We start from the raw sequence: 26764 nt of genomic DNA, 5'->3' as shown, positions 1-26764 counted from the left end.
ATTGTTTATTTTATATAAATATAAATATGCTACACTTTGATAGGAACAAGCCTAGGCAGGAGTCAGTACCGCGAAAGCCTTGCAGCAAAGGACTTGCAAATGGAAAGGAGTGTAAAGTAAAACAAATCATGAATCTAGTTTAGTAAAAGTAGAAACACAAGACAGAGGAGAAAGGGCAATTGAATGCAAAAACATGAATTAATGGTTCCTTTTTTTCCTCACTCCACCCATCTCTGACCCTTGCTGTGTGTGGGCGGAGAGAAATGTTTCCCGTACGCATGCTCTGTATAGTTAGATAAAGCTTATTCGAGCCGAATGTGTGCTCCGTTGTTGCTTTCTTTGCCCCGTTAGGCCCGGTTGGGCTTTTTCCGTTCATTTTCCTGATTCCTTGAACGCTGTACACCTGTATCAAACAGCGCAGAGCCCCCGTTCCGAATGAGTTATTATTCGAGCGAGCAAAAGCGAGATAGAACTTACCGTTAGCGAGACATCGTGTTATAGATTAATATTATGTACTAAAGTTTCGCCCCTTGTATCATGTTCATTTTCTTCCCGTGACAAACACACAAACCACACGTACGGACTAGCTAAGACCAATTGAAATGCCTCTGGTATCACGGAGGGGGTGAAGCAATGAATGCAGATAAAAAACTGCGACAAAAAAAAAACCGGTAGGATTTGAAACACCTCACACAACACCATCCCTCTAGAGGAAATAAATTAATGATTTAAAGTATTTATTTGAAATTGTGTTTTATTATTATTTTTTTTCACGAGTTCACGACGAGCAGATGGTGTGACCTTTGGGATTACGGTTATACATGAACGATTAATATCACACGCGCGCGCGCACGTTTTTTCGGCTCACACTACGGTCCAAGATAACGTTATGAAAATGTCACCATCAGGTCAAGCGGCCGGCGGATTGTGCGTCCGTACAAGATTGATTGGGCAACAACAGTGACGAAACGAAAAGGGTCACGCGTTTCAGGCGTAGGTGCATAAATTTCCTTTCGCAATCAATTGAAACGGGGAGGGAAAAAACGACAGAGACGAGCCGACCCGGGTCCGTAACATCATCCTTCCGTGCGGCGCGGATTTAAATATTAGTTACGCCGCGTGGTTTATGTAAGCCGACCTTATGTCGCACGCTGCGATGGTCGCAGGACGATTCAGAGTAAATAGTAACGCTGAACAACCCACCCCATCACATTGCTGGCCCTGAAACTGTTCGGTGCGGAAACAATAATATAGAACGAGTGTAAGTTACATTTGCGTACATTTTTTTTATTGATTCTATAAAATTGTAAAATTGGACTACTACGTTTAATATCGAGTTGACGTCGGGTTAACGTCCGCTTTTTAAGGTACAACGACGTGGGTAATAGTGTGTAAGTGTAAGTTCATGTGTTTATGTGTCCTATGTACAAAAGAACCCAACGCGATGGTTTGAAATATGTACAAACAATTCCTCGTCCTTCGGGATTGCTTCCGGTGAAGGGGCGGAAAGGGCGCAAAGCACTTAGCCCTGGGTGGCACGCAGACGGGCCAGGGTGGCTTCGAGCGAGGCGAGGCTGAACTCCGGATCCTTGGGCGGGTTGGCACGGAGGTCCTCGAGCAGCTTGATCACGTGCTCGGGCGCGGCCGGCTCAACTGGCAGATGGGCACCTTGCGGCTGGAAGCCGTTCTCGTCAGCGACGTACACGACGGAGTAGGAAGCACCATCCGGACCGACGAACGAGTATTCACCGGCGGCGGACACTCCGTTGTCGCTTGACTGGCGCGCCTTAATGCCGTTGCTCGTCTCGTAGTTGTACGCGTACGAGCCGCCCTCGTTGATGATCTGCTCCTGCGCCACCACGGTGGCATCGGCGTCCGGTCCTCCGGCGCCCGGCGACCGTTTGGCTGGGGCCGAAGCAGGCGGTGCTGCGACGGCGAGCGCCAGAACGCACGAAAGAACGACGATCTGTGTGGTCGACGGAAGAATGGAATGGTGAGTCAAGTGCCCTCCGAAGGCTACTGCGATGTGTCGAACTTACCGATTGCTTGTACATTTTCAAGGCTTATCGCGTTGTTGGTTGGGTTGTGGAAAAGTGTTGCTGCTGCTGCTGCTGCTGCTGAGCTGTGAGCTGTTCGACTGTTATCATTCCGGGTGCTTCGTTCGGTTTTTATACTGATGATCATCATGTCCTGGCCCGGCTCGAAACAGTCCAGTATCCACCACCACTACCAGACGAATGATTCTGCTGCACACGATGCCATTTCACCTCCCGAAAAAGTAAACCCGCCGAATCGGTTGAAACGATGACGAAAAAAAGTCACAGCCTACCCTAACGCAGCATCCCCGCTGCATGTGTGAGTCGACACCCCGGTAGTAGTGTCGATGGCAGTTCACAAAGTGTTCACACCTGGCTCATCTCTGGCTCTGCTCTCCTGATTAGGCAGAGTCGCAGCATCCCATTCACCCGCTCATCCACGCACGACGTCATGCGTTATTGGGTAAGTCCTCTATCGTCCGTTCGTGTGACCACCCGTGCGCCGGTTTCCCAGTGTTGCATCTGCTTAAATGTCGTTAACATTTCCCCTATAAGCGCGCACACACACACAGCATCATGCACACACGCACATCCCTGCAGTTCGCTTTCTAGGCGCATGTATGAGCATCTCGCATGGAGACCGCTGAAGATGGTTGCACTTTTTCGGGGTCCCCGTCGTCTCGCCCGTGCTCGCCGGGCGTGATTTATGAATAGACGCCAAGCCAAGTTGAAGAAGATTCGGAGACCGGCCGGCCCGAAATAAGTAAAAAAAACGGGCGGCCACGAACATACATGATCGGTCAACCTTTGAACGGCGCGGCCTAGGCTGGGACTCTTCGCTAGGAGTTTCGTTTCAAACCAGTGCAAGTGGGAAGAGAAGGTTGTCTGACGTGTGACCCTTGACAAAAAGGAAGCGGCGTCGGGAGGGAGGGAGACGATCTTTTGGCAATCGGTAACGGCAGGCGAACGCAAGCCCGGCTGTTGGTCTTTCAAGGTGATGTTTAATTTTCACTCGACCGTTTGCGAAAAAATTCGACAAATTTTATTCAATCGAAGCACTCCATCCTAGGTTGTGCAGTACTTGAAGCACGCGTACTTTGAAGGATCCGGTTCCTTGCGGTGCCAATAACCACCTGCTAGTATAAGTTTTTGTGCAAACGAGAGTCGCAAGTGTTGTTGGACAACTATTTGATCAAATTAAATCTTAGGCTTGCAATGTCAAGCGGAAATACTAGAAAAACGTATTTGCATAGCAATACAAAGCTTAACAAAGGGAAAATGGAATAAAGATTAACAACATAATTAGAAATTCTAGTTGTTATTTTTTCTCTACCATCCCTCACTGTTTTCGATCAACAACAAATATTTATCCAGTAGGCTGAAACAACTTCGAGCTTTGACTCTGGAGAACTCCACTTCGGTTCGGTTGGTCTTTTTGTTTTGTTTTTTTTTTTGTTCTAGTAAGTTATTTATTAGAAGGTCGATATCTCAATCTATTTTTTTTTTCAAAGTCTTATTTATTGAATTTTAGAATTCATGCAATGTTAATTCCTTCCCTAGCATTCCCTTCACAACTCTGTTTTAAACTAAAAACAATTACAATGTTTATAAATAAGTAGCAATATTTGCGTATCATCGAAAACATAAGTAGAAAATTATGGGAATTTTAAAACATCGCTCCTTCTATTCTATGCTATATTCAGATCAACAATCTTATACTTATATCTTATATAAACAGATTATATCTAACAGTAGTTTTTTATTTTAGATTTAGTTCCCAATTTTTACAAAATTGTCCGATTTAAATTGGCAGGACCTTCTCTTGCATAGAAATTTGAATAGGCCATCCTCTGGACTAATTAAGTGAAGAATAGCTGTTAACTGTTGAGCATATGTTGTAACAAAAATTGCGTTTTTAACGAGAAAAGAGTAAGACATTTGGAAGAGAAAAATTCCTCAATTGTGTCAAACTATTTTTAAAACTACTTTATTCCAGCGATCTTCATCTATCCTCAATTTGATTGCCTTTCAACACGTTGAACCGTTTTCCCAGGAGTGATCCATCTCCGATTGTTGGATAGCGGTGACTCCCTGTGATGGAAGAGGCATATGGGAGAGATAGTACAACTCTCTTCTTCCCCAAACCATATCAAACCCATTGGAGTGTCTGCTGGATGCGATACGTGTTAAGGTCGCCACGAGGATTATGATGTGTTCAGTCACATAGTTTTGGGACACGCCGAAGATAGAAACCTAAAAACCCGTTTGACGGAAGCCCATCAGGTGCATCGATACGGCTACCATTGTGGTTGGAGGATGTTGACAAATAAAATAAAATAATAAAACACCCATGCGAAGCTGGCTCTCTTACAAGACCGCTGGCAGCGAGCAGAAATATAAATGAGGGAACATTATTAAACGATAAACGTTCGCACCCCACTCACCCATGCAGTCCCAACGGACATCGGTTGATATCTTACGATGAAGCCTCCTTTATGACCGCGGATTAATCAAACGATCGTTCCGCCCAAGATTATAGTTTGAAAAAAGAAAAAGGAGCCACGAAAAAAGTCGCGCATCAGCTGTAAACTGTGCGTTGATATCCTCCACGCGTCGAAAAAGGTGTCGATTGAGTACATCCTCATTAGAGCCGATCTTGGTGCCCTTGAACTTTCCGTTGATGTATTTTGGAAGAAAGGTTTCCCCCAAATTGGTCGGTAATTGTTGCAAATCTTCAACGCAAAATTATGATAGGACAGGAGGGGGGTGAGAGAGGATGGAAGCGGTCAATGGGACCGGTTTTGATTATATCGACGACCGGCCCAGCTGACTAGGTGGGAACTCGCGTGTCGGCACACTGATTGCAAGAGCTTCCTCCTGCAAGGGGTGGAATTAATCGAAAGATTTCTATGCCGGCCAAGCGACGAACGGGAAGCTGCAAAGACTTGAGCTCTGTTTAACGTTTTGTTTGACAGTGCACAATGGCCACTTTAGAGTAAATACCGGGATAAAATTATTTTTCAATTGTTTCATACTGCAAACTGTATTTTATAACTGTTTTATATGAAATTTATTCTCAAAAAAGTAATTCCACCCAATCCCACAAGGGGGCGCTATATGCTATGGTGACAAGCTATTAAGCACATTTTACTGAAGCTATTGTTACGTAAAAATGTCCTTATTGTCCGATTGAGTCATTTATTATGATTTATCAATTGATTTACTTTATTTTTTTGTACTTTACAAAAATATGAAAACAGTAAAATACCTTTTTTAATCCAAAATTATTATATGTTCCTCATGGTATTAAAAACTTGAATAACTTTCGATTCTGCGCCTATCCGCAGGTAAACTCTTCATGGCTTAAAAGAAAACATATCAGGCTATAATATCACGCCTTTGAACTTACGCAACTCCGCGCACTTTTTGTTTGGCAAGATGTCGAACTTCAAGTTGTTTCATATTTTATCAGTAATTTGATACGTTTTGTATAATATTTAGAAAAATGCAAGCTGTGCATCCAATTCTATATTTTTTCTTTAAAGACAAATAAAATACCTTTCCAAAACAGTATTACTTTTAAAAATAGAACCAAAAATGCAAGAGTTATAAATATGCAAAGTTGGATAATTTTTTTCAAATTTTCGGTCGGTTTTTTCGCAACTTTGGACTTTGACCTTTTGAATCTCAGAATTGGCTGGACGCATTGGCTCAAGTTTTTGGGTAGTTCTTAGTTTGATCTTGTAGTTTGAAGCAAAAATGGTTTGTAAACGTTATACCTAAGTTGGATTTCTGACTTCCATCCCGGCAAATGGCCATTGTGCAGTGGTAAGCGTTTTAATTAAATTGATCTCAACGTTTATTGTAAGTTCTCATTTTATTGCTTGCGCTTCTGCTATCGCAATATTTCTTAACGTGTATCGTTGCAGTAATGTGAACATTATAAGCACTGATTTTTTTATTATTTGGATTACAAATTTTTTAACCTAAATGAAACAAAATAAAATTGCATTTCTGAATATTTTACCGTACAAGATTTGATGTCATCTCATATAATATTTAATAATCAAAAGATTTATTTTAAATTTTAACGAACAGAACATAAAGATTCGCTGTCAAGGATTAAGGTTCAATAGCAAGTTATGTTAATTTTAGCCTGGCTTAATGCATTAAATTTATAGTGAAAACCACACCCGAAACAAATTTTTGACCCCCTTGCTAAGGACAAAGCAGAGTGGATCAAAGTTTTTTTTTCTTAAATAGAAAAGCAAAAATGTGGAAAGTAATACTATAACCGCAGGATAATGTTGCAAACATCAAGGTTAAATCGGATGACACCAGCGAAAACGATGGACTCGACCCGATCGGTTGATTGGGTGCTGAAAATTTGATTATAAATTGGATTTTAAACAAACGTCTAATAAATCTCTGCCAAAGTTAGGTCATATGCAATACGTCCAAGTTCGGCCATTTTTTTTTTTATATCGGCGCCTGAATACGACTAAAGCAAAATGTCATACATTCGGATGAGAGTACTACGTATTTTAGACGAATAGGAATAACGTGCGAATACTGTACAACACAAATTAGCGACAAATAAAACCATAACGTCCCAGGTTATCAATTCAATTCAATTGAAAAAAAATGTTAAAATTTGTCTAGTAAAAGATTTTACTAAACATTAGTATTATTTAATAAAATTAATAAAAAACAATAAAAACAATCAAAAAGTCAAATAATTTAATGATTTAAAAATTCAAATAGCGGAGATAAAATCATTTCCTTTAAAATCAAAGTAATTTGGTTCATTTAAAAGAAAAATGGGCCACTCATTTTGACAATATATTATTTTGCATAAAATTCATATGGAGTCAGGACATGAATCAGTTGACTTTGCCAACCCCTGCAATAAATGATTCATGTCATCTTGAAAATTCGAAAGCATAAGCAACGGAATATCAAAGTATACTCACCTTCAAAGATATCAAAATCATGGCTAGGAAGAGGAAAGAGGAAATAATATACCCTTTCCTTCGATTTTTGCACCTCCTTTGGTGAGAAATTTTATTTCGATACAACTTTATCCTCACGCCACTCGGCTGAGCACAACATAAATCTAGTGGGCATCGAACGAATGCTGTACAATTTGACCGTTTGAAAGGAAACGTTCGTTAGTAAGATAAGAAAAAATAACCCATATGGATTACACATTTTAGGCGTTGGGTTTTGTGTGATCGTTTTGCTTCAAGGAAAGATTTTCTGGATCCCTGCCGTCCGGCGATGGCACGGATGAGTAGCGCACTGTGTACTACTTATTCTCTTTCTCTTTCACGTTCCTTCTTAAATGCCATACCTGAGAGTGTGAGAATGAATATATAATCGAGTTTCGCCGCTGCTGTACGAATTCGGATCTGCATCTTCACCAAACGCAGATGGATCTACCGGCGAAAGCACTCTCCCGGGGCGGTGTTCAGCGGGAGAAAGTTTTGAAAACTTCTTTTTTCTTTATACACACACAAACACACTAATACACACACGCATGCACACACATTTAACCGTTAGTTAGATAGTTTCCTTATGTTATAGGGTTCGAAGTTTTTCTTTTTCCTTTTTCTCACACTTCATCAACCTGGCCCATTTTTTTGAGGTCAGGCGAAACGGAAAAGTCACAACCGGTGCTGGTGATCACCTCCTCCACCGAGCAGTCCTCGGCCAGCTCCATCAGCATCAGGCCGGTGTCCTTGTCCACGTTGAAGACGGCTTTCTCGGTGACGATCATGTCGACGCAGTTCCGTCCCGTCACGGGCAGGTTGCAGCTGGACAGAATCTTGTGCGAGCCATCCTTGGCGTTGTGTTCCATCGTGACGATCACCTTCGTGCCCGGGGCGGCCACCAGGTCCATCGCGCCACCCATACCCTTCACCAGTTTGCCCTAAATTGCAGAAACATGATACACGAAAAGGGAAAATAGTTAATGAGTCATTCCTGTGGAATGGACACAGACTGAAACACAGTACAAGGACAGGAAAGGACAGAACCTTAGACCTGCTGTCCCGCTGGATGCTATACTGACCGGAATCATCCAGTTGGCTAGATCGCCGTACTGCGACACTTCCATCGCGCCCAACACAGTGATATCGATGTGGCCGCCTCGGATCATAGCGAAGCTGTCGTCGGACGAAAAATAAGATGCACCCGGTAGCACGGTGACCGTCTCCTTGCCGGCATTGATCAGATCCGGATCCACCGCGTGCTTCTCTGGGAACGGACCCAGTCCGAGGATGCCGTTCTCCGACTGCAGCAGCACGTTCATGCCGGCCGGGATGAAGTTGGACGAAAGCACCGGAATGCCGATGCCGAGATTGATGTGCATACCGTCGCGGTACTCCATTGCCACGCGCTTCACGATGCGTTCGCGCATCTTTGCGGCCGGCGTAGACGATACGACCGACCCGGATCGCTTGGCATCGTTCACCCTCAGTCGCTCAATGCGCTTCTCGTACGATGGGCCCTTCACGATGCGATGGACGAACACGCTCGGCATATGCACCTGGTCCGGATCTAAGGAGCCGACCGGTACGATCTCCTCCACCTCTGCAATCGTCACTTTGGCCGCCTTGCACATCGTCGGGTTGAAATTGCGGGCTGACTTGTTGAATATAAGGTTGCCCGCTTCGTCGGCGACGTGTGCCTTCACCAGCGCGTAATCGCCCGTGATCGCTTCCTCCATGATGTAGGGCTTGCCGCCGAACAGTTGCATCGGGCGCGGTTCGCTAGCGATTTCGATTGTGCCGCCCGGGCCGTACTTGATCGGCGAACCACCCTCGTGCACCAGCGTTCCGTAGGCGGTCGGTGTAAAGAAGGCGGGTATGCCGGCACCACCGGCCCGGATTCGCTCCGCCAGCGTGCCCTGAGGGGTCAGCTCGAGCTCCAGCTCGCCGGACAAATATTGCCGCTCGAATTCGGCATTCTCACCGACGTACGATGCGATCATGCGCCGGATCAGCTTCTCCTTCAGCAAAAGGCCGAGACCGAATGTGTCGACGCCTGCCGAAAGAGATAAGACAAAGATAGGGTAACTTTTATTGCATGATCATTACTGTCCGCTATGTTGTTCGACTGTTCGAATCAAAGTATATATTTCTAAAGTGAAGTTTATATATGAATGATTACAATCATCATCGTTGCAAACTCGAATCTATCAACATTTTGCCAACAATTATAGGACAGTTTCTTATTTTATCAAAGAATGTTTAGAACTGTTTCGAAAAGCAACTTTTAAAAAAATAAGATTTATCCTATTATATAACCTCCTTATTTTCTCACAGATGAAGTACACTTACGTACGCCTTTATTGAACAAGTAACATTTACTATTTAAAATGATAATTTTTTACAGCAAACCAAATTCTATTGGTTGCATTGTATGCATTGGACTTAGTTAGACAGATTTTTATATAGATATAAAAACAGCTGTCCAGTTTCTAATAGACTTGGACAACGAGGGTTTTAGAAAGGATAGTATAAGTAATGTATTATTATAATATCATTATACTTTATTTGGCGTTATTCTCGTGAACTCCATTAACAAAAACAGTCAATCTTTTTGCCTTTTGTTTGTCACTATCCATTCAAACCATAAGAGCCATCCCAGTGTAACTTGCTTCTATTGTTGTATCTATGTGTAATAATAATCACAGCATTGACCAATGTAACAAATGATTAGTCAGAATGACTTAAACCATTTGATGATATGTTTATTAATCTTATAGAAACTGGGCACAAGTGTTCCTGTTCCTATAGGACTCGTTAATTAAAGGTACTCGGTACACCAATTACGCAAGCAGTCCACAATTGGATACATAAGAAAATGCAAAAATATTATTGAAAAGTGACTTAAACATTGAACATCAAAATATATTTTTAAGATACAATAGAATCTCTTCAACACGTTAAGCGCTACGTCGGCCCCGTGGGGCCGACAGTGTTCTTCCCCGTAAGCCGGCGTCGGCCTGCTTGGACCGACAGAGCCGGTTGATTAGGCCGGCGTTTCTACGAATCGCTGGCAGAACGGAAAGCAGTGCAATTTGGGCATAGCGCTTAACGTGTTAATTAATTAATACTCTTCATTAAACCTGCATAATCGTCCCTGAAAACGTAGTCATGAAAGCTATTTCCCCATCACAATTTGAGATGCCCAAGATAATAAAAAATCACCTGATTTCAGTTAAGGGCTCGCCAAGCATACAAGGGTCAGTACGTCTGGGTACGCCATGTGGAGAGATAAGCTACCCGTCTCGGAATCAAGTCCATCGGACGACTTGTACCGGTGGGACTCTTATCTCATGTTTCCCCCGACTTAGACTGACGGCTCGTTTCGTTTTTATTCCTATTGGCGGTGGTGGTGACCGCACCAGCCCATTATACCGTAGGTTACATTATTCTCCCTCTTCCTGGTGGCATTTTTTGGAGAGGTTATTTTTGCATCGAGGTCAGGCTGCGATTGTTATGTCTGTGCTTTTGCCCAGCTCGATGACGAGGGCATTAAACCACAATCGCCGACGATGAACCAAATTTAAGGTTCGAGTTTCAGTTTTTCCTCCCATTTTTGCATATGATACAACATTCGACACACGGCAATGGTGATAGAGTCGCAGCACCACCCGTCGGCGTGGTCGGAAAGTCCTCCAGCCAAGGTCTGTGATCTTTGGTGCCGGTGGGATACGCTTCTTCTCCGTTACGTCAACGTTCGGACAACCCGGTGATAACCGACATTGATGACGAGGACGACACTGAACGCACGCGCTTATGGCCCAGCCCGCGCCAGGTGACATTTGCATTTCATTTTTCGGGACTAATAGTGAAACACCTTCGCTTCGACCGTTTCAGACCGGACCGCCCGACACTTTCGCGAACACGGCCGATGCGGATGAGCAACGGACGAAAAAACGAAGAAGAGGTCAAATGCTAAACATTTGTAAAAAGCTTTAGGTCTCGGTGGTGGAGGTAAAGGTTTTCAGCCCGATCAATATCATCATCGATCAAGATCCGTAACTGTCTTCGTTCGTTTTCTTAACGTCGCCTTCCTCGTAACCTCCGTGGCGACAAAGATGCAAAGTTTGGTGCATCACAAGCCACGTATAAATATTAATACCATCGCGCGCTGGCATCGTCAGTCGCATCGGAGAAGATGCATCATATCGTTGGACACCCGGTATATGCAAAAAGAGAGCCGCTCGACTGATTGGTAAAACATTAAGAGGTCCACCTGATTCAATCGCAACATTAATGGAGTTGATGAAACGTTTCTTTATTGGTAACACGTTTCACAAGCGAAAAATATGGTTGTTTTTTCATCTAGATAGTTTTCATCAAAAAGCAGAAATTTGTAAACACAAAAACAAGATTTTCAACATACCGTTTAGACGAAACGAGGTTTGAATGAACCAAAATTTGATTCTAAAAAAATCAACATGCTGAAACCAATTCAATTAATTCGATAACGTGCATTTTCTTTTTAAAAAAAGATATTGATTTTTTACGTTACATGATCATGCTGATTGGTATTGTTTCAAAACTGGAAACACCTAAGCAGCCGTTAGAATAATAAATAAATAGTTGAACAAAACTGTTCCATTGGTAATCGTCCCAATTTCTCTTTCCAGAAAACGCATATGCTGATCTCACGTTTTGAAAATATCACCCGAAGTAAGAAATTCGGTAAAAGTGCATGTGTTAGGTGGAGTGTAGGCGGCTGAATATGCTAACGAAGGCTACGATTTCTCTTCCGTATGAGTGGGTATGGTCAGATATACTTTATCTTATCAGGTAGTCTACAAAATCAAACAAAAACTCGGTTGGTTGTAGTCAAAGCTCACGGCGGAATGTTGCAGAAGGTGTTAAATTAGTTTTGCGTAGTGCGAATGTGTTTAGTTTTTCCTATTAACAACAAAGAGCAAAAGAAATTATTTTAAATATTGGCTAAATTTATAATGCAACCTAACACGCATGGCGCAGCACATTGTCTCAGATGTTAAACTTCAAAAAAGCGGCTTTCTATTTTTATCACAAAATACAGCTTCCGATACTACTACCAATGCTGCCCATAGTAAGATCATTGATCAAGCAACAGGAGACATAGTAAGCGAGCATACGCTACCATGTTACCAAGCAACAGCAGCATGTTGTCAAAACACATAATTAGCAACAGGCGATCAGTGAAATCAACCAATACGATTTTCTTCGAGATCATGTGAAGTCACACATATTTAGAACTGGTGCGGCATCACAGTCATGAGCCCGTCCGCATTGGAGGTGTGTTTCCTGTAGGAGTGTTGGTCCGAGGGCGCATACGGAGCACCGCTTATGATAACCTTGGAATGAAACCGAAAGGTATTCGACCAACGGGCATATTCGGAGGGGGGTTCGGGGCATCATAAGATGCTGTTCCTTTCAGTACACATACGTGCACGATCTGTGCAAGCCATTTCACTGCGTTACCGTCGTTGATTTAATACTACCGGATCGCGTGATTATTTGTCCCGAAGCGGGGCAAGAATGCGTCTGCGAATCGAAGCTTACCGGCATTATTTGACACCACTGTCAGGTCTTTGGCACGTTTCTTCACCAGTGCCCCGATCAGGTTCTCCGGAATGCCACACAGACCAAAACCACCGACCAGCAGCTTCGATCCGTCGGTAATATCAGCGATCGCTTCGTCGGCGCTGGCGTAGATTTTGGAACGCTTCTTTTCCGTCGAATAGCGACATGCCAAAACCTGAAGAAAAAGTGCACGAAGCAGAGGGGGGAAGAAATTAGAATAAAATATGTATGCAAATTACAACCCCGCTCTTCAAATCGAACCGGTTCGGGAGGAGGCCCGACAGGTCGGGGGTTCAAGTATTTTTTTTTGCTACGCTTCTGTTTTACCATCCGTTAGTTTGTATCACTTTCAGTTCCGTGCGCAACAATAATTGTGACGTAATTTAGTGCAGTATGTCGACAAACTTGTTGGGGAGCTAACCTAAACTGCGTACTAAATTTCGCTGGATTCCAGCCACGATACAGTACTTCCGCAGTGCGCGTTCCACTTTCAAGGTCAAATCAATTTAAGGCGAGGAAAAAGGGCCCGAATCTACTTGGAGTCTGTGATTAACTGCCCACCACTTACCTTCGAGATTTCCCACGACAGTATTCTGCTCCTAAACCGGCCGGTGGTGCCGAGCACTTGTTTGCTGCACAGTGACAGAGCCATTTACTATGTTTGTGGTAGCAGGGAAGTAGAAAAAATATTAACTTTGTAGCAAACACTACTCGGAGAAAGAAACGCTACGACACGCGGCGGCCCGGAACCGATGCGATTAGAAACAGAACTGAAACCGACGATCGTACCACGAACGTGTAGAACGTTTTTGTTTTGATTGTGTAGCAGCTACAGTAACTGTCATAACATTTCGATGCGAGTTGGCGACAGCAGCTACATGTGTTTATACCGCCCGGTTGAACGTGCCATATCTGTTCCAAAGTTTATGGCGGTTTATGGCTCAAACGTTGGTGCGTTGGAATTATTTGTACTTACATTTGTTTGTGCAATGTTTAACATTTCGGATGGAGTATTTCAACATTTTCCAATTTATATTCTCTTGCATAATTTATTTGACAGCATTATGTACCATTTTTAGTTTTCCCTTGATTCAAAGGGAACGAAACAAGGATTCCACTCTGTTGTACATACAATTCGTTTCGTTACAAACAGCCAATCTGAAAACTGCAACATGATGGGTTTGTATTTCGTTTTTTTTTCGTTTCCGAAGCGGCACAGCGCACACAAAACAAACAACTCACCGATCAAGAACGCAAGGAAAAATAAAATGAAACTAGCAACCGACAAAATTATGAACCCGACTAGCTTTGGTGGGTTTTGCGTAGGATTAGTAAAGTTATGTCCTCTCACATGTCCACCGTTGGCTGGATGGTAATGCACGGCAGTCTGCCCCTAATTCCTAATACCATGCAAGTAAGTATACGCTGAAAAACTGATGGAAAAATATACACATCTTTACGTTTTTCCTACAATGTGAAACATTTAACAAATGTATGAGAACAGCTAAACGGTGTAACTAATGCTCCTAAAGAAAAGAAAACGCAAACGGTCAAAGTATTGAAATAATGGAACCAAATACTAAACCAAAGTAAATTTACAAACCGTTTATGAGCAAAGATGACCGGGTTTCAGTGTTCTGCTCATAACTTTCACACTTATCCTCATCATTCTTGTTTCCAGCTCTGTAGCCTGTTCATTCCTAACACACTAAATGGTTGCAGGAGGGACGCTTAATTCAATAAATACAACTAGCTCACAATTAAATATATTTCGTCCTTCTTGAAAGCGACGGCTCACTCCCGAATCCCGGAACCGATATTTGCTCCTTTGCGTAGTACTACTATTAAATGTATATGTATATGGCTCACTTTTGCATAACTTGAATGCAACACAGGACGCGGGGCGAAGGGTACGATAAAAAGAAAACAAACGCATTAGATAGTAAAACATGGTTTAACTTGTCCTTATTAGTACGATCAGCTTTTACCCTTTTCTTCATCGCTCTACCTGTTGACATTCTCAATTTTGGTTTGTTTGGCGAAAGTCCCTCCCTCTCTACTTCTTACATTTCTTTCCGATCAAAAACATCCCTCCTTAGCCTATCGTTATACAGAAGAATATCTTGCAACCAATGACAACATAAGAAAATTGGTATCATTAAAAGGAAACTATAAGAAATTTAAAAAAATGAAACTTAAACAAATATTCAAAACATAATGAAAAACAACTCAACCCGATTGAACTTAGTCTAACACCACTCGGGTTCTTTCGTCTTATGGTAGCAGCTCTCACAGCGCCAATAGCCCGTCGGTTTCGTCGGACTTTTTCTTACGATCCTTCGCCACCGCCGGACTGTTGCTAGAGCTTTGGCTGCTTATCGTCGGCAGAGTATCGGCCACGGCCGCCCGTTCAGCAAGGAATTTTTCAAACTCTTTGCTTGTTAGGCTTTCCTCCGTGCCGGCACCGCCGCTGGAGGCCCCGCCACCCATTGCCCCACCTGCCGCAAGCTGTGCCTCGAGGTTGTCGATGTCATCCTGAAAGAGATGGAGGTGGGGAAACTTTAATGAAAGAAAAGTGCGGCCGGAAGTAATGATTAGAACATCGATATCCATAAATCCACATACAAGGCGATACCGCGTGTGCTGCATGAGCCATGCCACAAGGCTGCTACTACTTTCTTAACATACTTTACAAGCAACTACAACAATTGTTAAGCTACTTTTCACCGCACAAATACACTCTCGTACATACGCATTAGTAACATTGTCCCTCCCAATGGGTAAAGAACCCCCAAGGTCCCACATCAACGTGATACTCACCGGGTTTCCTAGCCACTGTTCAATTTCGTCAAATTCCGACTCCCTCGTGCCCTGCAGTGGCGTACCACAATGTGGCCAAGGACGAAGGATGTATGTTGTGTGTGTGTGTGCGTGTATGGGCATATGTCAGTGTATTTTTGTTGGAAGATATTCGAAAGTTGAACGATTTCGAACCCCATAGCCAGGAGAGGCCCACCGACCGATCAGCAGCAGCGTACCCCGGGGTTCCGGTGTGTCACGGTGTGGTGGTAGTTATCGTGTTTTTTTTTTTTTTTTTTAGTTGCCCAGGACAAAACGAACAAATCGAATACGGTGGATGTGGTGGTTGCGGTAGTTTTTGTCCGGGTATTTCGATAGCCATATGGTACATTCACAATCGTTGTTGGGAAGCCGATTGGTTTGTTTCGTTCGACACAAGATGGACGAGCAAGTAGTGTACGGTAAAGAAGAAAAAAATATATGCGGAAAGAAAGAGAAAAGACAAACACACACATATGAAGGTATGATATAAAAAAGGTGGCGAAACATAATTTAGAAAACATAAGGGGTCGTTTAGTAAATGTAACACTATCAAATATAAAACCCTGCCGGTGAAACAAATTAAGATACCAAAATCTCTTTTATCTAGCTCTCTACAGCCAATTATAAAACTTAGGCCAATTCATAAATACAATAGAGAGACCATATCGATCATGGTTGCCTTGGTTCATTCCATTTGTGTATTGATTTTTTCAGTGCCAACCTGCCCGGATCAAAACCAAATGAAACGATACCAAGTCGCAGTAAGTCATCTCTGGATTGATATCTTTTGGGGCAGCTTTGTATGGTCTGATGAATACATGAAGTAACTACTATAAAATAAAAAACCAACTTTCAAACCATCGAACAAATTTCAAGCTTCAATGGCAATATTTTACAGCGGAAGTGCACGAGCTGGGTTTGGGAGCACAGGCCAAACTGAATGGCGTGAATAGGAAGGGAAAACAAAAAGGTCCACCGTAAAATACCGTAAATAATATATCGGGACTAAAAATAATTGATGGGCTTTCACTCGAATTGCTAAGATAAAAAAATCCAAAACATCTTTACAACCGATTTCGGGAGTGGAGGAAGAGAGAACACGCATGCGTCACCCTTACCAGTGGATTGCTACCAGCGGTTGCTCCCAGAAGGTCTAGCCTCGTCGTCGGGTCTTTATCACTGCAGGGAAGAACAAAAAGAAAAAAGAAAGCCGTCAGCACCTGTTGGCCTCATCGCTCGCTACACCTTTTAAAACCCACCCGGTGGTGTTTCTCGATTGGGCGAACATGTCGAACTCATCCGACACGACATCCGGTGGAATGGTGCTGGTGCTACTGTTGGTGGCCGTCGTTTGGTTTCTGCTCGGCGACTTGACTCCCAACGCTGCCGATCCGGACTGCGCCGATACGCTCGTAATTTGGGCCAGCTGGGACGAGGCGGTAACCGGTGAACCGGTGGCACTCGCCGCCGCCAAGCTGAGTCCGGCCAGCTGCGAACTGATGATGTTGGCGCGCGCTGCTGCCGCCGCAGCTCCACCGGCCGCTCCGCCGGTCTCGTCACTTAGATCGATGAGGGAAGCGGGATCACGCGGTTCGCCTGCTCCCGGTGCCCCAAGTGCCGCCCCGAGAATCGCCGACGGCGTGGCACTGGTGGCGCTCTTGGGGTCGCGATTCTTCTCATAGCGGGCGTGCCGCAGAAAGAGGTTGTTCAGCTCGTCGTTCAACCGCAGCAACTCGGCCGTCAATTCGTCGTGCTGCACCTTGCCGATGAGTTCCACGATGCGAGATTGCATTTCCCTGTTGCGTAAGGAGAATGTTTAGATCGATAGCCATGCAATGCGACTCACTAGAACACTTGCCGGCAGGTTGCGGCCAGATCCGTTAATAGCTTGTAGTCAGCTGCATCCTCCTGGCCAGGCTTCAGCTCGGTTAACATTTCACCCAGGATCGACATGTTCATCGCCACAATATCAAGTTCCGACTGCAACTTGGCGATCTGATCCTGCGAGAGGGATGATGGTGGAGGCATCTAGAAAAAGATAGAAACAGTTTTCGTGTGTAAGTATCGGATTTCCAGCCCCCACCCCCCTCTTTCCTTTAGCTTACTGCTGGCGATCCAGGCGTTTGCGATGCATGGTGGTGTGGTGAAACTGGCAAAGTGTTTACTGATTCCGGTGCAGGTGCTCCATCGGGGACACTCTAAAAGATAGGACAAATTATTATATAAAACAGTTTGGTATTTGAATTCATTGTCCCCAACCGATCTACTTACCCGTTGTGGGGTGTAGATCGGAGCGATCGCATCAAGATCGGTGGCCGGAAACTCGATGCCCTTGTTCTTCAGCTCCTGGTACACCTGCACCACGCCATTCAGGTCCGGCTGCGAGCGGAACGCATCGGCCCAGATCTGTATCTGGCTCAGCACCTTCTCCTGCACGATCGGTGGCGGATCGTTTTTCGGCCCGATCAGCTTCACCAGCTCCTGGATGAACTCTTTGTTCGCGACCAGCACGTGAAACGCCTTGCCGCAGTTCTTCACGCACGTTTCCAGCACGGTCAGCGTGTACATGATAACGGTGTAGTTTTTGCCCGCATTCTGTGCCAGCCGCTTGCGAATCGCCTTCATCGCGTCCCGTGCGCCGTCCGACGACTCGTTGATCATATCACAGATTTCCATGTTCAGTGCCCAGTTCTCCGAGGCCAGACTAGCATCTGTTGCTTGTTCTGTAAATGGAAAGGTGAAATGCAAAAGTTTTTTAAAACACGGCACAGTCAGGCGAGTATTTTGATATGTTTCTTTGAGATCTTTGGAATAGAACCTTGGATAAAAAGTTCATCAAAAGAACGATCTTAAAGCATCACCTTTTTGTGTGCTTTCATAGGTGTTGGTGATGGTCGAATGAGCTTTGTTTTGGGAAAGACAGTGGAATATGAAACTATAACCATATCGAAAGAATTAAATTATAATGTTTGTTTCTTCGTTCTTAATTGGTTTTGTTTGTAATTGCTTCAAGACCGGGCTCGTACAGCATTCTGACCCAATAAGGCAAACTTTTGTGAATTATATGTTACTGATTTTCCCTTAATATCTCCAACCCATCAGAAGGTGACAACAAGAATCCAAACAGACCCATGATTGGATTGTATACAACTTTTTAGCACCATTTATCACTGCTTCGCTGAATGTAGCTAGCGATTATTGGGGAACCAATCCGTGGTCCATATTTAAAAACGTTCGAATTCATATCTAGAGGCAATTGCCATATTTATCCCGAGTCAACTTGATAGATATTTTATTCGTGTGCGGTGGAGAGAGAATGCCTTTTTGTCTTTCAGCTACAAGAATCTACAATCATTCTCTGCTCATCATAAAATGTATACACTAACAAACAATTTCTTATCATTACTGCTACGCGGCCTAGCGAGGTGATTAAAAAGACCAACCTGGAAAGATTGTGCGCTACGTCAGAAGGTTGATAGGAAAAAGTACACGCCTGCGAGCCATGCAGGCAACATAGAAAAGTGTACCATACAAACGATGTTTGGATGCCCGATTGCAAAGCCGATGCCTTTCCTGCCTCAACGGAGTGGCAAATGACCGTGCCACAGTGGCAGTTTGTGTTTTGTGATTCATCAATGTTTACGCTGTGGAATAGTACTGGGGGACACTGGGGCTGGAACAAAATAGTTCCATTTAGACTGTTGTTGTGGTGTCGCCGAACACATGCCACCCACATGCATTCCCCACAGAAAAAAAGCGATTCTGTTGATTACGTGGCGCAGTGGTTGAGTTCTGTGAGCTCGACTCTGGCGTTACACAATTGGACAACCTTGGTTTGTTGTTTGTGGATCATCGGTTAAAATAATGGTGGAAAATTTCAAAATATAAGGATCGAAACAGAATTTCAATGTCATTAGTTGACTCATTCGCCTTTCCCATCGGATCGAAGCGCGGCGGCTTTCCGGCTAGAAGTATTCTTCCTTCAAATGACATTCAATCATCTTTCACCATTAACAGCTATCCCATTGAGTCACCCGGGGTCAAGTGTTATCAGCTGCTAACTTCCTACAGAGGGTAGCGAAGCGCAGGCTGCATTTGTTTACCAAACAGTGAGCAATCTGTGTCATTTTTTCGCTAATTAAAAGCAATGAGCCGATCGAGGCAGAACAGGCTGTCAACAGCTTGAGAGCGATTAAACAGACAGCTTGTGGCGGCTTCAACGTCCCTTGACGAAGAAAGGGGCAGTGTGTTCACCATGCGCTAACGCAATCGCCACATCATAAGCTGCACATGCAATAGGAAAAAGCTAACATTGCCACTGGAGAAACTGGCGAGCGTAAAGTTGTTATGTAAAGTAATTCGATTTGTTTCATCAACCGCCCAACGAACTCAACGAAACGAATCGGCATCCAGCTGAACAAGGAGAGCTTTTCTCTATCAACCCTTACAGTATGGTTTAATGAATAAGCAACAAAATAAAAAATCCCGGGTCTGCGTTTAATCTGAGATGATGGAAGGCTGGAAATTTACAGCGAACAGCCAAGATAAAATAGGGCCCTGCAAGTAGTGGACAATTTGACAAAATGCAGCACCAAAGGGCAAACCAATAATGTCCCTCAAGCCCGCAATGATGAACTCTGATTTCGCTCTCAATAATCAACAAAAACCATGAAAAATCTTTTCGGTCGATCGATCTTTTGAACAAACCAAAAATATTTGTAAAAAACATTGTCTGTATCTAAAACTTCAACTTTTAGAAAATTCTTTAGATTTACATCAATTAATCCTATAACTCAATCGAACGTATCATTTGAAAAATTTCCATTGAATCTGTAAAAATGTCTTTTATTTCTAATTGCACAATTTTGCTAAAACTTCGATGGTGCCTTTAGCCCGGAATCCCCTACGATATCATCTTAAATTATCAGCAGTCTTTCCCGATGTTTTCGATATGGTTTTCCTATTCGTCATGCACAAGATGCGTAACGCCGGCGCGTCTTATTATTATTTTTTTCCGAGCATAACTTATTCGTTGTCTGATGGTTGGAACATTACAACACTATGAACTGTTGAAGGAAAACCCTTTACGCTTCGAAAGTTTCGTGAGTTTGGGTGGATTAATTTTTTCTTCTTCAATTAATTCACTGTTTGTTGTTTACACAAACATATATTGCCCGGAAACCCGGACTGATCCATGATAGGTGTTTTTTAACTAATACATTTTTAATAGCGTAAGGAAAAAGTGGGAGAAATTTACCAATAAAAAATGTTTAGGCAGAGAAAGGAAACAAATTTCAAATACATTTTCATTGATCGTATCTGATACCGTGAGACAACAGGAACACAGTTGTTGGTTTCAATCATTGATAGAAAGGTTCGTTAGTACCTTCTAATGAATGTTTTCCAACGAAGTTTGTTCCGTTAGTTCATCAATGGGCTTCCGCTTTAACTGCGGCACTTTGATTTTGTGCTTACATTTTTTCTTCCTTGTTTTCCCATGTTTTGCGGCACGAGCTTTTAACCAGTCTTCGGGACGGGCCGGAATGGGATCATAATAGAAGAGGCATAAACACTACCGCCCGAGCACATCCACCACTACAAACCACCACAACATTACCGTTCAATTCCGCTGAAAAGCGACGGGGTAAACACGCGAACAATAAAACCCACAAAAAAGGAACGTGTCACTGGGCGAATGACGGTGACGGTAATTGAGGCACCAGTCGCACCGTCGCGCCGTCGTCATTGCAATGCGTCTCGCGGTGAATAATTATGCAAATCAATTCCCGCCGGGGCTGGTAGGCAAACGGCCACAATGTCAACACACCCACCAGCAGCACTATATACTGGTGCTCAACTGGTGGTGGCCACCGACTGGACCCATTTCCCGGTTCCCAACACTTTCGTTCGGACTGGAGGAAATAAAAGTAAGCAACATTGGAAAGCTTGGAAAATTCTCCCTTTCTTAACTGCCGGTTGCAATCGAAACTAACGAAACTAATTTATGTTAGAATAAGTAGTAGATTAATCACACACGATTTTCACTGAAAGCAGGCTTTTACAATTATTTCCATCCCTGTACCTTACTGTATGGATGGAATTAAAATTGCTTCAAGCATCATTGGATCTCTTCATCGATCGTAATCTCAATCTTTCTCCTGTCGGTATCGCTTGATCGCTCGGCGAAAGACATGTAGCTACCTCCCTAGTGGGATGGTGGGTGTTCTACGATCTACGGATTTTCTACGGCTTCAACGTTCCGAGTACCACCCGCAGAAGCCAACCGGGAAAACTAGAGGACGAGACTACGCGAGGAAAATTGTGCCCTCTGCAATGGCGCACTTCCGGTCCCGCCCCAGTACTGCACTCGTCACTCTATGGTAATTGTTGTCATTCGTAACGACAGTCCGGTGGTTTGGGGGGGTGGGCCACAATGTGCAGGCGGCAGCAGCTCTCGACCTCCTCCGGCTTTCGGCCACATATCCACACAAAAGAGCACACATGTTTTTATTGGTTAGACGCGGAGGTTCCACCTGGTTTCACAGCGTTTGATTTTCCACCCACGCGGGTTTGTTGGGTTGGTATAGGGGTGGAAGGCAGTTGAATCATTTACGATCATTGAGTCATTCTGTCTGGACTGGGTTGGAACAAGGCGTATTACCGCTCACTTGCTTTTGCCTAATGTCACAAAAACCACGTATCGACTCCAAAGCATGTCAGTTTATTCCTTTGAACATGATGACATCTTTTTTCTAAACATATGTTTTAAATTTGAACAAAATTGTCCGTTGGTTCGTCAGTTTGTTTCCCCGTCGGTAGCAATATTTTAATAAAATGAATTCGTATGTACTAATATTTTCAAAAATGAAACTCAGTAAAGGAGGTGCAGTATTCGTTGCATCCGAGCATCGTTGTGCAGTTGTTTTAGCAAGCACATTAATGGCTTTGAAAATTGAGCTTGTTTTTGCTTGACACTATGCTTTTAACCTATTTATTATACCATACAGTTCCATATTTCTAACATTGCTGAAATGAAAGTATTTTATGCATAAGCTACTTATCTCATTTGTATATATGAATTGCTCATAAGCATTTATTCAGATGTATCGAAAACATACGGTAGGCAGCGTATTTCAAATATGGGATGGAATTACCAATTAATGGTAGACTTAACATTAAACATCAACTATGTGTTAAATTAAAAATTTGTTCGATGTCGTCCGCTTTTGCTGTACAGTTTGTAGCATAAAGTTGCTTTGCCTTACTGTAAGAGCACAGAGCTTCTTGATTATTTCCTTATGAGGTAGTATTTTCATGGCAGCAAATTCTACTAATTTCGTTAACCGTTAAATATTACCTCAGCACGATGAACTGTTTTTCTTTGCGAGTGTATTTTTTTTTTGTTCCACATACTTTGCTATCGATGACGTTTGCAATAATCAGTTGCAGAATGAAGGGAACAACATCGGGCTGGTCTGGTTTCAACATTTTCTTCGCACAAACACAAGCGGGACATGCATAGACTGGATGACGGTAGACTTTTGACGAATGTCTACCATTTACACTTGCGACAGCTACACTAGTAGGACTTCCTTGAAGAAAGTGTATCCAAAGCCGCAGAGAATATCGTTTGGCGAACCGTATACCTACGTACTGCCGCCTGTCTCTTGTCAATGTGTCATTGCGGTGGAAAACTCCTACCAGCCAACAATCACCCACATCACCGGTACGGCTCGCGTCCAGGTGAGTGTTTGAAGAACGTGTGTTATCTTGTTTGGGATTTCATTCACCCACGGGTTATCGTCATCCACCGACAAAGGCGCCTTTCGCATGGGGAAGGAGTTGTTTTTTTTACAGGTTTTTTTATGAAATGTGCTCCAAAGATAACGAACGGGCGTTGCTTATCCTACCGTTCTTTGCAAGTTCTTCAAGCGTCCTCCACGGTGGATGACAATCATGTGATGAACATTTTTTGTGTTTTGTTTTTTAAATAAACCGTCTAATATTTTCATTTTTCCGTTTTCCGAAAAGGGTAACGTTCGTTTAGCCCATGACTCGTTTTCTTCTGAACAGTATTTTTATTTCTTTACTTGGTTTGCTAAAATTGGTAATAAAAAGGTGATCGCAGCAAGGTATCAGATATTCTTTTCATTTGGCTAAAGTAAACGTATTCGTACTTACCTACTTTCTGCCCCACAGGAGTCGAAAACGGATTGCCACCGAGGGCCCCAACGTTGAAGAATGATGTCATTTTCCCCGTTCCTTGCTGATTTGAGGTAGGACGAAGAGAAAAGCATGGAAAAAACAAAGGCTTGAAAAGTGTGTGAAAGAAGCCGGGAAATTCCTGGCAGAAGTTGTTGGGTGTTTGTGTAAATCCTTTGGGGGAAAATTGATGAAAGCGGTATGTATTATTCTTATGCGTATCGATTCAATTGCAGCCTTTTCCGGGTGCAATACGCCCTTTCTGGTCAACACAAAAAGGACACCATCACGCACGAACACACACACACAACAGGACACCAGCAGGACCAGGGTCAGTGCACACAATAAACAATTACATTCGGTGAACTTGCTTGAGGATGTATTCTGTGCGTTTCCACTTTCTTGCGGTCCGGTCCCTGGCAAATCGATATTGTGAGCTTGGAGGCGTGAATTGGAGGATATCCAAGTCTTTTTTTTATGTTGCTCCGGTCATCTGCACCGGAACCGACATCGATCAATACGGCGCACCAACACAGCTACGTTCGTTCAAGGGAAATAGAGCAGGGCTTTTAATTTGGCACGAGGTAGCTTAGTGCACCACTGCACTGTTGGACGTGCAATCTGTCTCAGGTGGTACCGGTTTTCTGGTGTGAAAGGGCTAGTTGTATTTTATGTATTTACATACTACTATGATCTTGCACTCTGGTTAAATATTGCATTTTCCATACTGCGGTTACCATCGTTTTACACTGCACCGGAAAGGACTCTTTGATTATCCTTTATGACATGAATGCCGCATACATACACCCGGGGCACACCCACGCACACAGATCATTGCGTCTGCCCTAGCCATCGCACACGTTCACTTGCACCCACACAATCGTTCAAGCGAAAAATGCTTACTAATTCCGAGCACTAACCACCACCACTGCCACGGGGAAATTTAATACCGGATGTGATGAGAGTTGAACAATAACAATGGATAGCAATAGAGTGAAAGATTATTGGAAAACGACGTACGAGCTCCCGTTTCAATACTATTATTGTTTCGTAAAAAAAATCTTTCACAGCTGTCAATTGAACGCAATCTTTTCTGATTCTCTAACGCATTGTAAATAAACATACGTATTCCAACCAACACGTACACTATTGCGTCTCAGATGACTTCGAGAAAGGGCCCCAAAACGAGACAATTGCTTGCGTTGTGATTATTTTTCTTTTTTCATTTTTGACGCAATTTTTAACTTCTCGTACCTTCCCGCAAGCCTTCGGATTATTGCAGCGAGCTGATCGTGTCACCACACGGACTATTGTGGTTATCGATTTCGGCTTTGCCAAACTTTTTCGCACCACTTTCTCACTGCTGCTGGGGGATACAGATTCTGAGGCGCAAACACACAATGGAAGTCAACCTACCCGAAGGAATAACTTTCTTTTACAAGCACTGCGAATCACTGCCGACCGACCGACCGACCGACAACTGAAGCCGCCGAATTGCTATTGCAGCGAAAAATAGTGTTGGCAGAATCGGGACTCGGAAGATTCGAAGATTCGATCCATGGACGGATTCTAAAGATTCGAATCCCATTTGACGGATTCTAAAGATTTAGATCCCATTTGACGGATTCTGAAGATTTGATTCGATTGGGATTCGAACCAGATTTACGGTTTACGAAATAAACAATTGAATGGGACGAAGGTACAGATATCTTGGTTGGTATTCGCATAACTTGTTAGTTCCTCGACCGATTTCCACAAATGATCCCTCAAATGAAAGGTCTTTACAAGACGCGTAATTTTATCTCAAGGAACATATCATATTTTATCCATCTTTTCTAGCTTTTCTACCAGCTCTCGTCGAGAGAAAAGAGGACAATTTTCTCTCCCCGAGACCAAATTTGGTCACGCTCACATTTGCATTCGTTGCACCAACACATGCGCGGTGCGTGTACAGACACGTTTGTCGCCCGAACCGGTTTACCGGTTCAGCGTTTGAAGGTCATTCGCTAGAACAAAACCCGCTGTCGGAAAGGTTGTGAGCATATTTCGCCCGGATTTTGGGAGATAATTCGCCTTTTCCCGCCAAATACGAGCGGCGAAAAAAGTGAGCTAGTGAGAACCAAGGGCCCAGCGGATGTAGGAATTGAATATCTCAAATACGTTAGATATATTGTAATGGACACAAAGCACCAGTTTACTTACCTGTCGCTGCAATCTAGCTTTAAATACATTACATCAGCCATATCTGAGGCGCTATTTATGAAGAATGTTATCAGAACCTCAAACATGTTCGTTCCGCGATAAAGTCCCCGCTGGGAAAGTGCGGAAAAACATCAAAAGGACTTGCTTCACTGTTTCAGTGACCCACGATGGATTCAATTTGAATGATAACGCTGTCATATTTGTTTTTGAAACATAATAAATGTTACTCTTCCTGGAATAAACTCGGGTAAATCAGTTAGTCTGCATATTCCCAAAAAGGACTAGATTGTTCGTGTTGTTTGAATAATGTCAACTATACTGATATTCTTATGTAAATCATTCATTGAATTAAACACATCATATGAAAAATCGGCATTAGATGAGCATGTATGATTTGACGGAATGGAATTCGGAATCGGAGATCCGGATCTCCAAATGGATTTGAATCGAAAGATTGGAATCCCAACCGGGAATCGATTTTCCCAACACTAGCGAAAAACTCCCGGAGTATCGCACTCAGTTCCGATAAGAACGACTTAGGTTCAAAGGGTTCCTGGAATAGGCACTGCTGCACCAACAGGTTCACAAACCGTTCAAATCAGATCGTTCCAAAGATCAAGATTGGCTAACTGAGACAATAAATATGTTCATAGAAAAATGTTCCCACTGATTCTGCTTAGCACGTTTAGCACGATGACTGCCATGACTATCAATTTTAATAGCCGTTAGCTGCCGTTAGTTCTTAAAAATATTTGCCCCACAAATGAATGAAAATACAACATAAAAACTGTAGTAATATAAAAACAGAATTATTCGGGGAGCTAAGTCTTTGCTTTAGTGTGAGTCAAATTTTATCAAACAAGATTGACCCAAAAAGTGTGC

General features: G+C 43.3%; 3 protein-coding genes across 4 annotated transcripts; all 3 read right to left on the bottom strand.

Annotated features, from left to right (window-relative positions):
• Nucleotides 1-1361: 1361 nt before the first annotated feature.
• Nucleotides 1362-2130, bottom strand: LOC131266627 (cuticle protein CP14.6-like). The gene is made up of 2 exons (XM_058269225.1): nucleotides 2040-2130; nucleotides 1362-1966 (listed from the first exon to the last, which is right to left on the bottom strand). Exons 1-2 carry the CDS (start codon nucleotides 2052-2054, stop codon nucleotides 1523-1525), a joined length of 459 nt encoding a protein of 152 aa, XP_058125208.1. The 5' UTR covers nucleotides 2055-2130; the 3' UTR covers nucleotides 1362-1522.
• A 4939-nt stretch (nucleotides 2131-7069) lies between these two features.
• On the bottom strand, nucleotides 7070-13443 carry LOC131266616 (succinyl-CoA:3-ketoacid-coenzyme A transferase, mitochondrial). The gene is made up of 4 exons (XM_058269210.1): nucleotides 13206-13443; nucleotides 12617-12812; nucleotides 8110-9083; nucleotides 7070-7968 (listed from the first exon to the last, which is right to left on the bottom strand). The coding sequence occupies exons 1-4, from the start codon at nucleotides 13287-13289 to the stop codon at nucleotides 7651-7653; spliced, it is 1572 nt and encodes a 523-aa protein (XP_058125193.1). The 5' UTR covers nucleotides 13290-13443; the 3' UTR covers nucleotides 7070-7650.
• Nucleotides 13444-13771: 328 nt separating this feature from the next.
• LOC131266614 (TOM1-like protein 2) lies at nucleotides 13772-25164 on the bottom strand. Of its 2 annotated transcripts, none has more exons than XM_058269207.1 (9): nucleotides 25097-25164; nucleotides 23660-23744; nucleotides 17750-18201; nucleotides 17584-17676; nucleotides 17337-17506; nucleotides 16738-17274; nucleotides 16597-16657; nucleotides 15458-15508; nucleotides 13772-15172 (listed from the first exon to the last, which is right to left on the bottom strand). In XM_058269207.1, exons 2-9 carry the CDS (start codon nucleotides 23727-23729, stop codon nucleotides 14927-14929), a joined length of 1680 nt encoding a protein of 559 aa, XP_058125190.1. In that variant the 5' UTR covers nucleotides 23730-23744; nucleotides 25097-25164; the 3' UTR covers nucleotides 13772-14926. The 2 variants fall into 2 exon arrangements, with proteins under 2 accessions (XP_058125190.1, XP_058125191.1); XM_058269208.1 differs by having other exon boundaries at nucleotides 24935-25153.
• Nucleotides 25165-26764: the final 1600 nt, after the last annotated feature.

The sequence above is a fragment of the Anopheles coustani genome, chromosome 2 (assembly GCF_943734705.1).
Source record: "Anopheles coustani chromosome 2, idAnoCousDA_361_x.2, whole genome shotgun sequence".
NCBI lineage: Eukaryota > Metazoa > Arthropoda > Insecta > Diptera > Culicidae > Anopheles > Anopheles coustani.
This window is presented reverse-complemented; position numbering and strand designations above follow the sequence as displayed.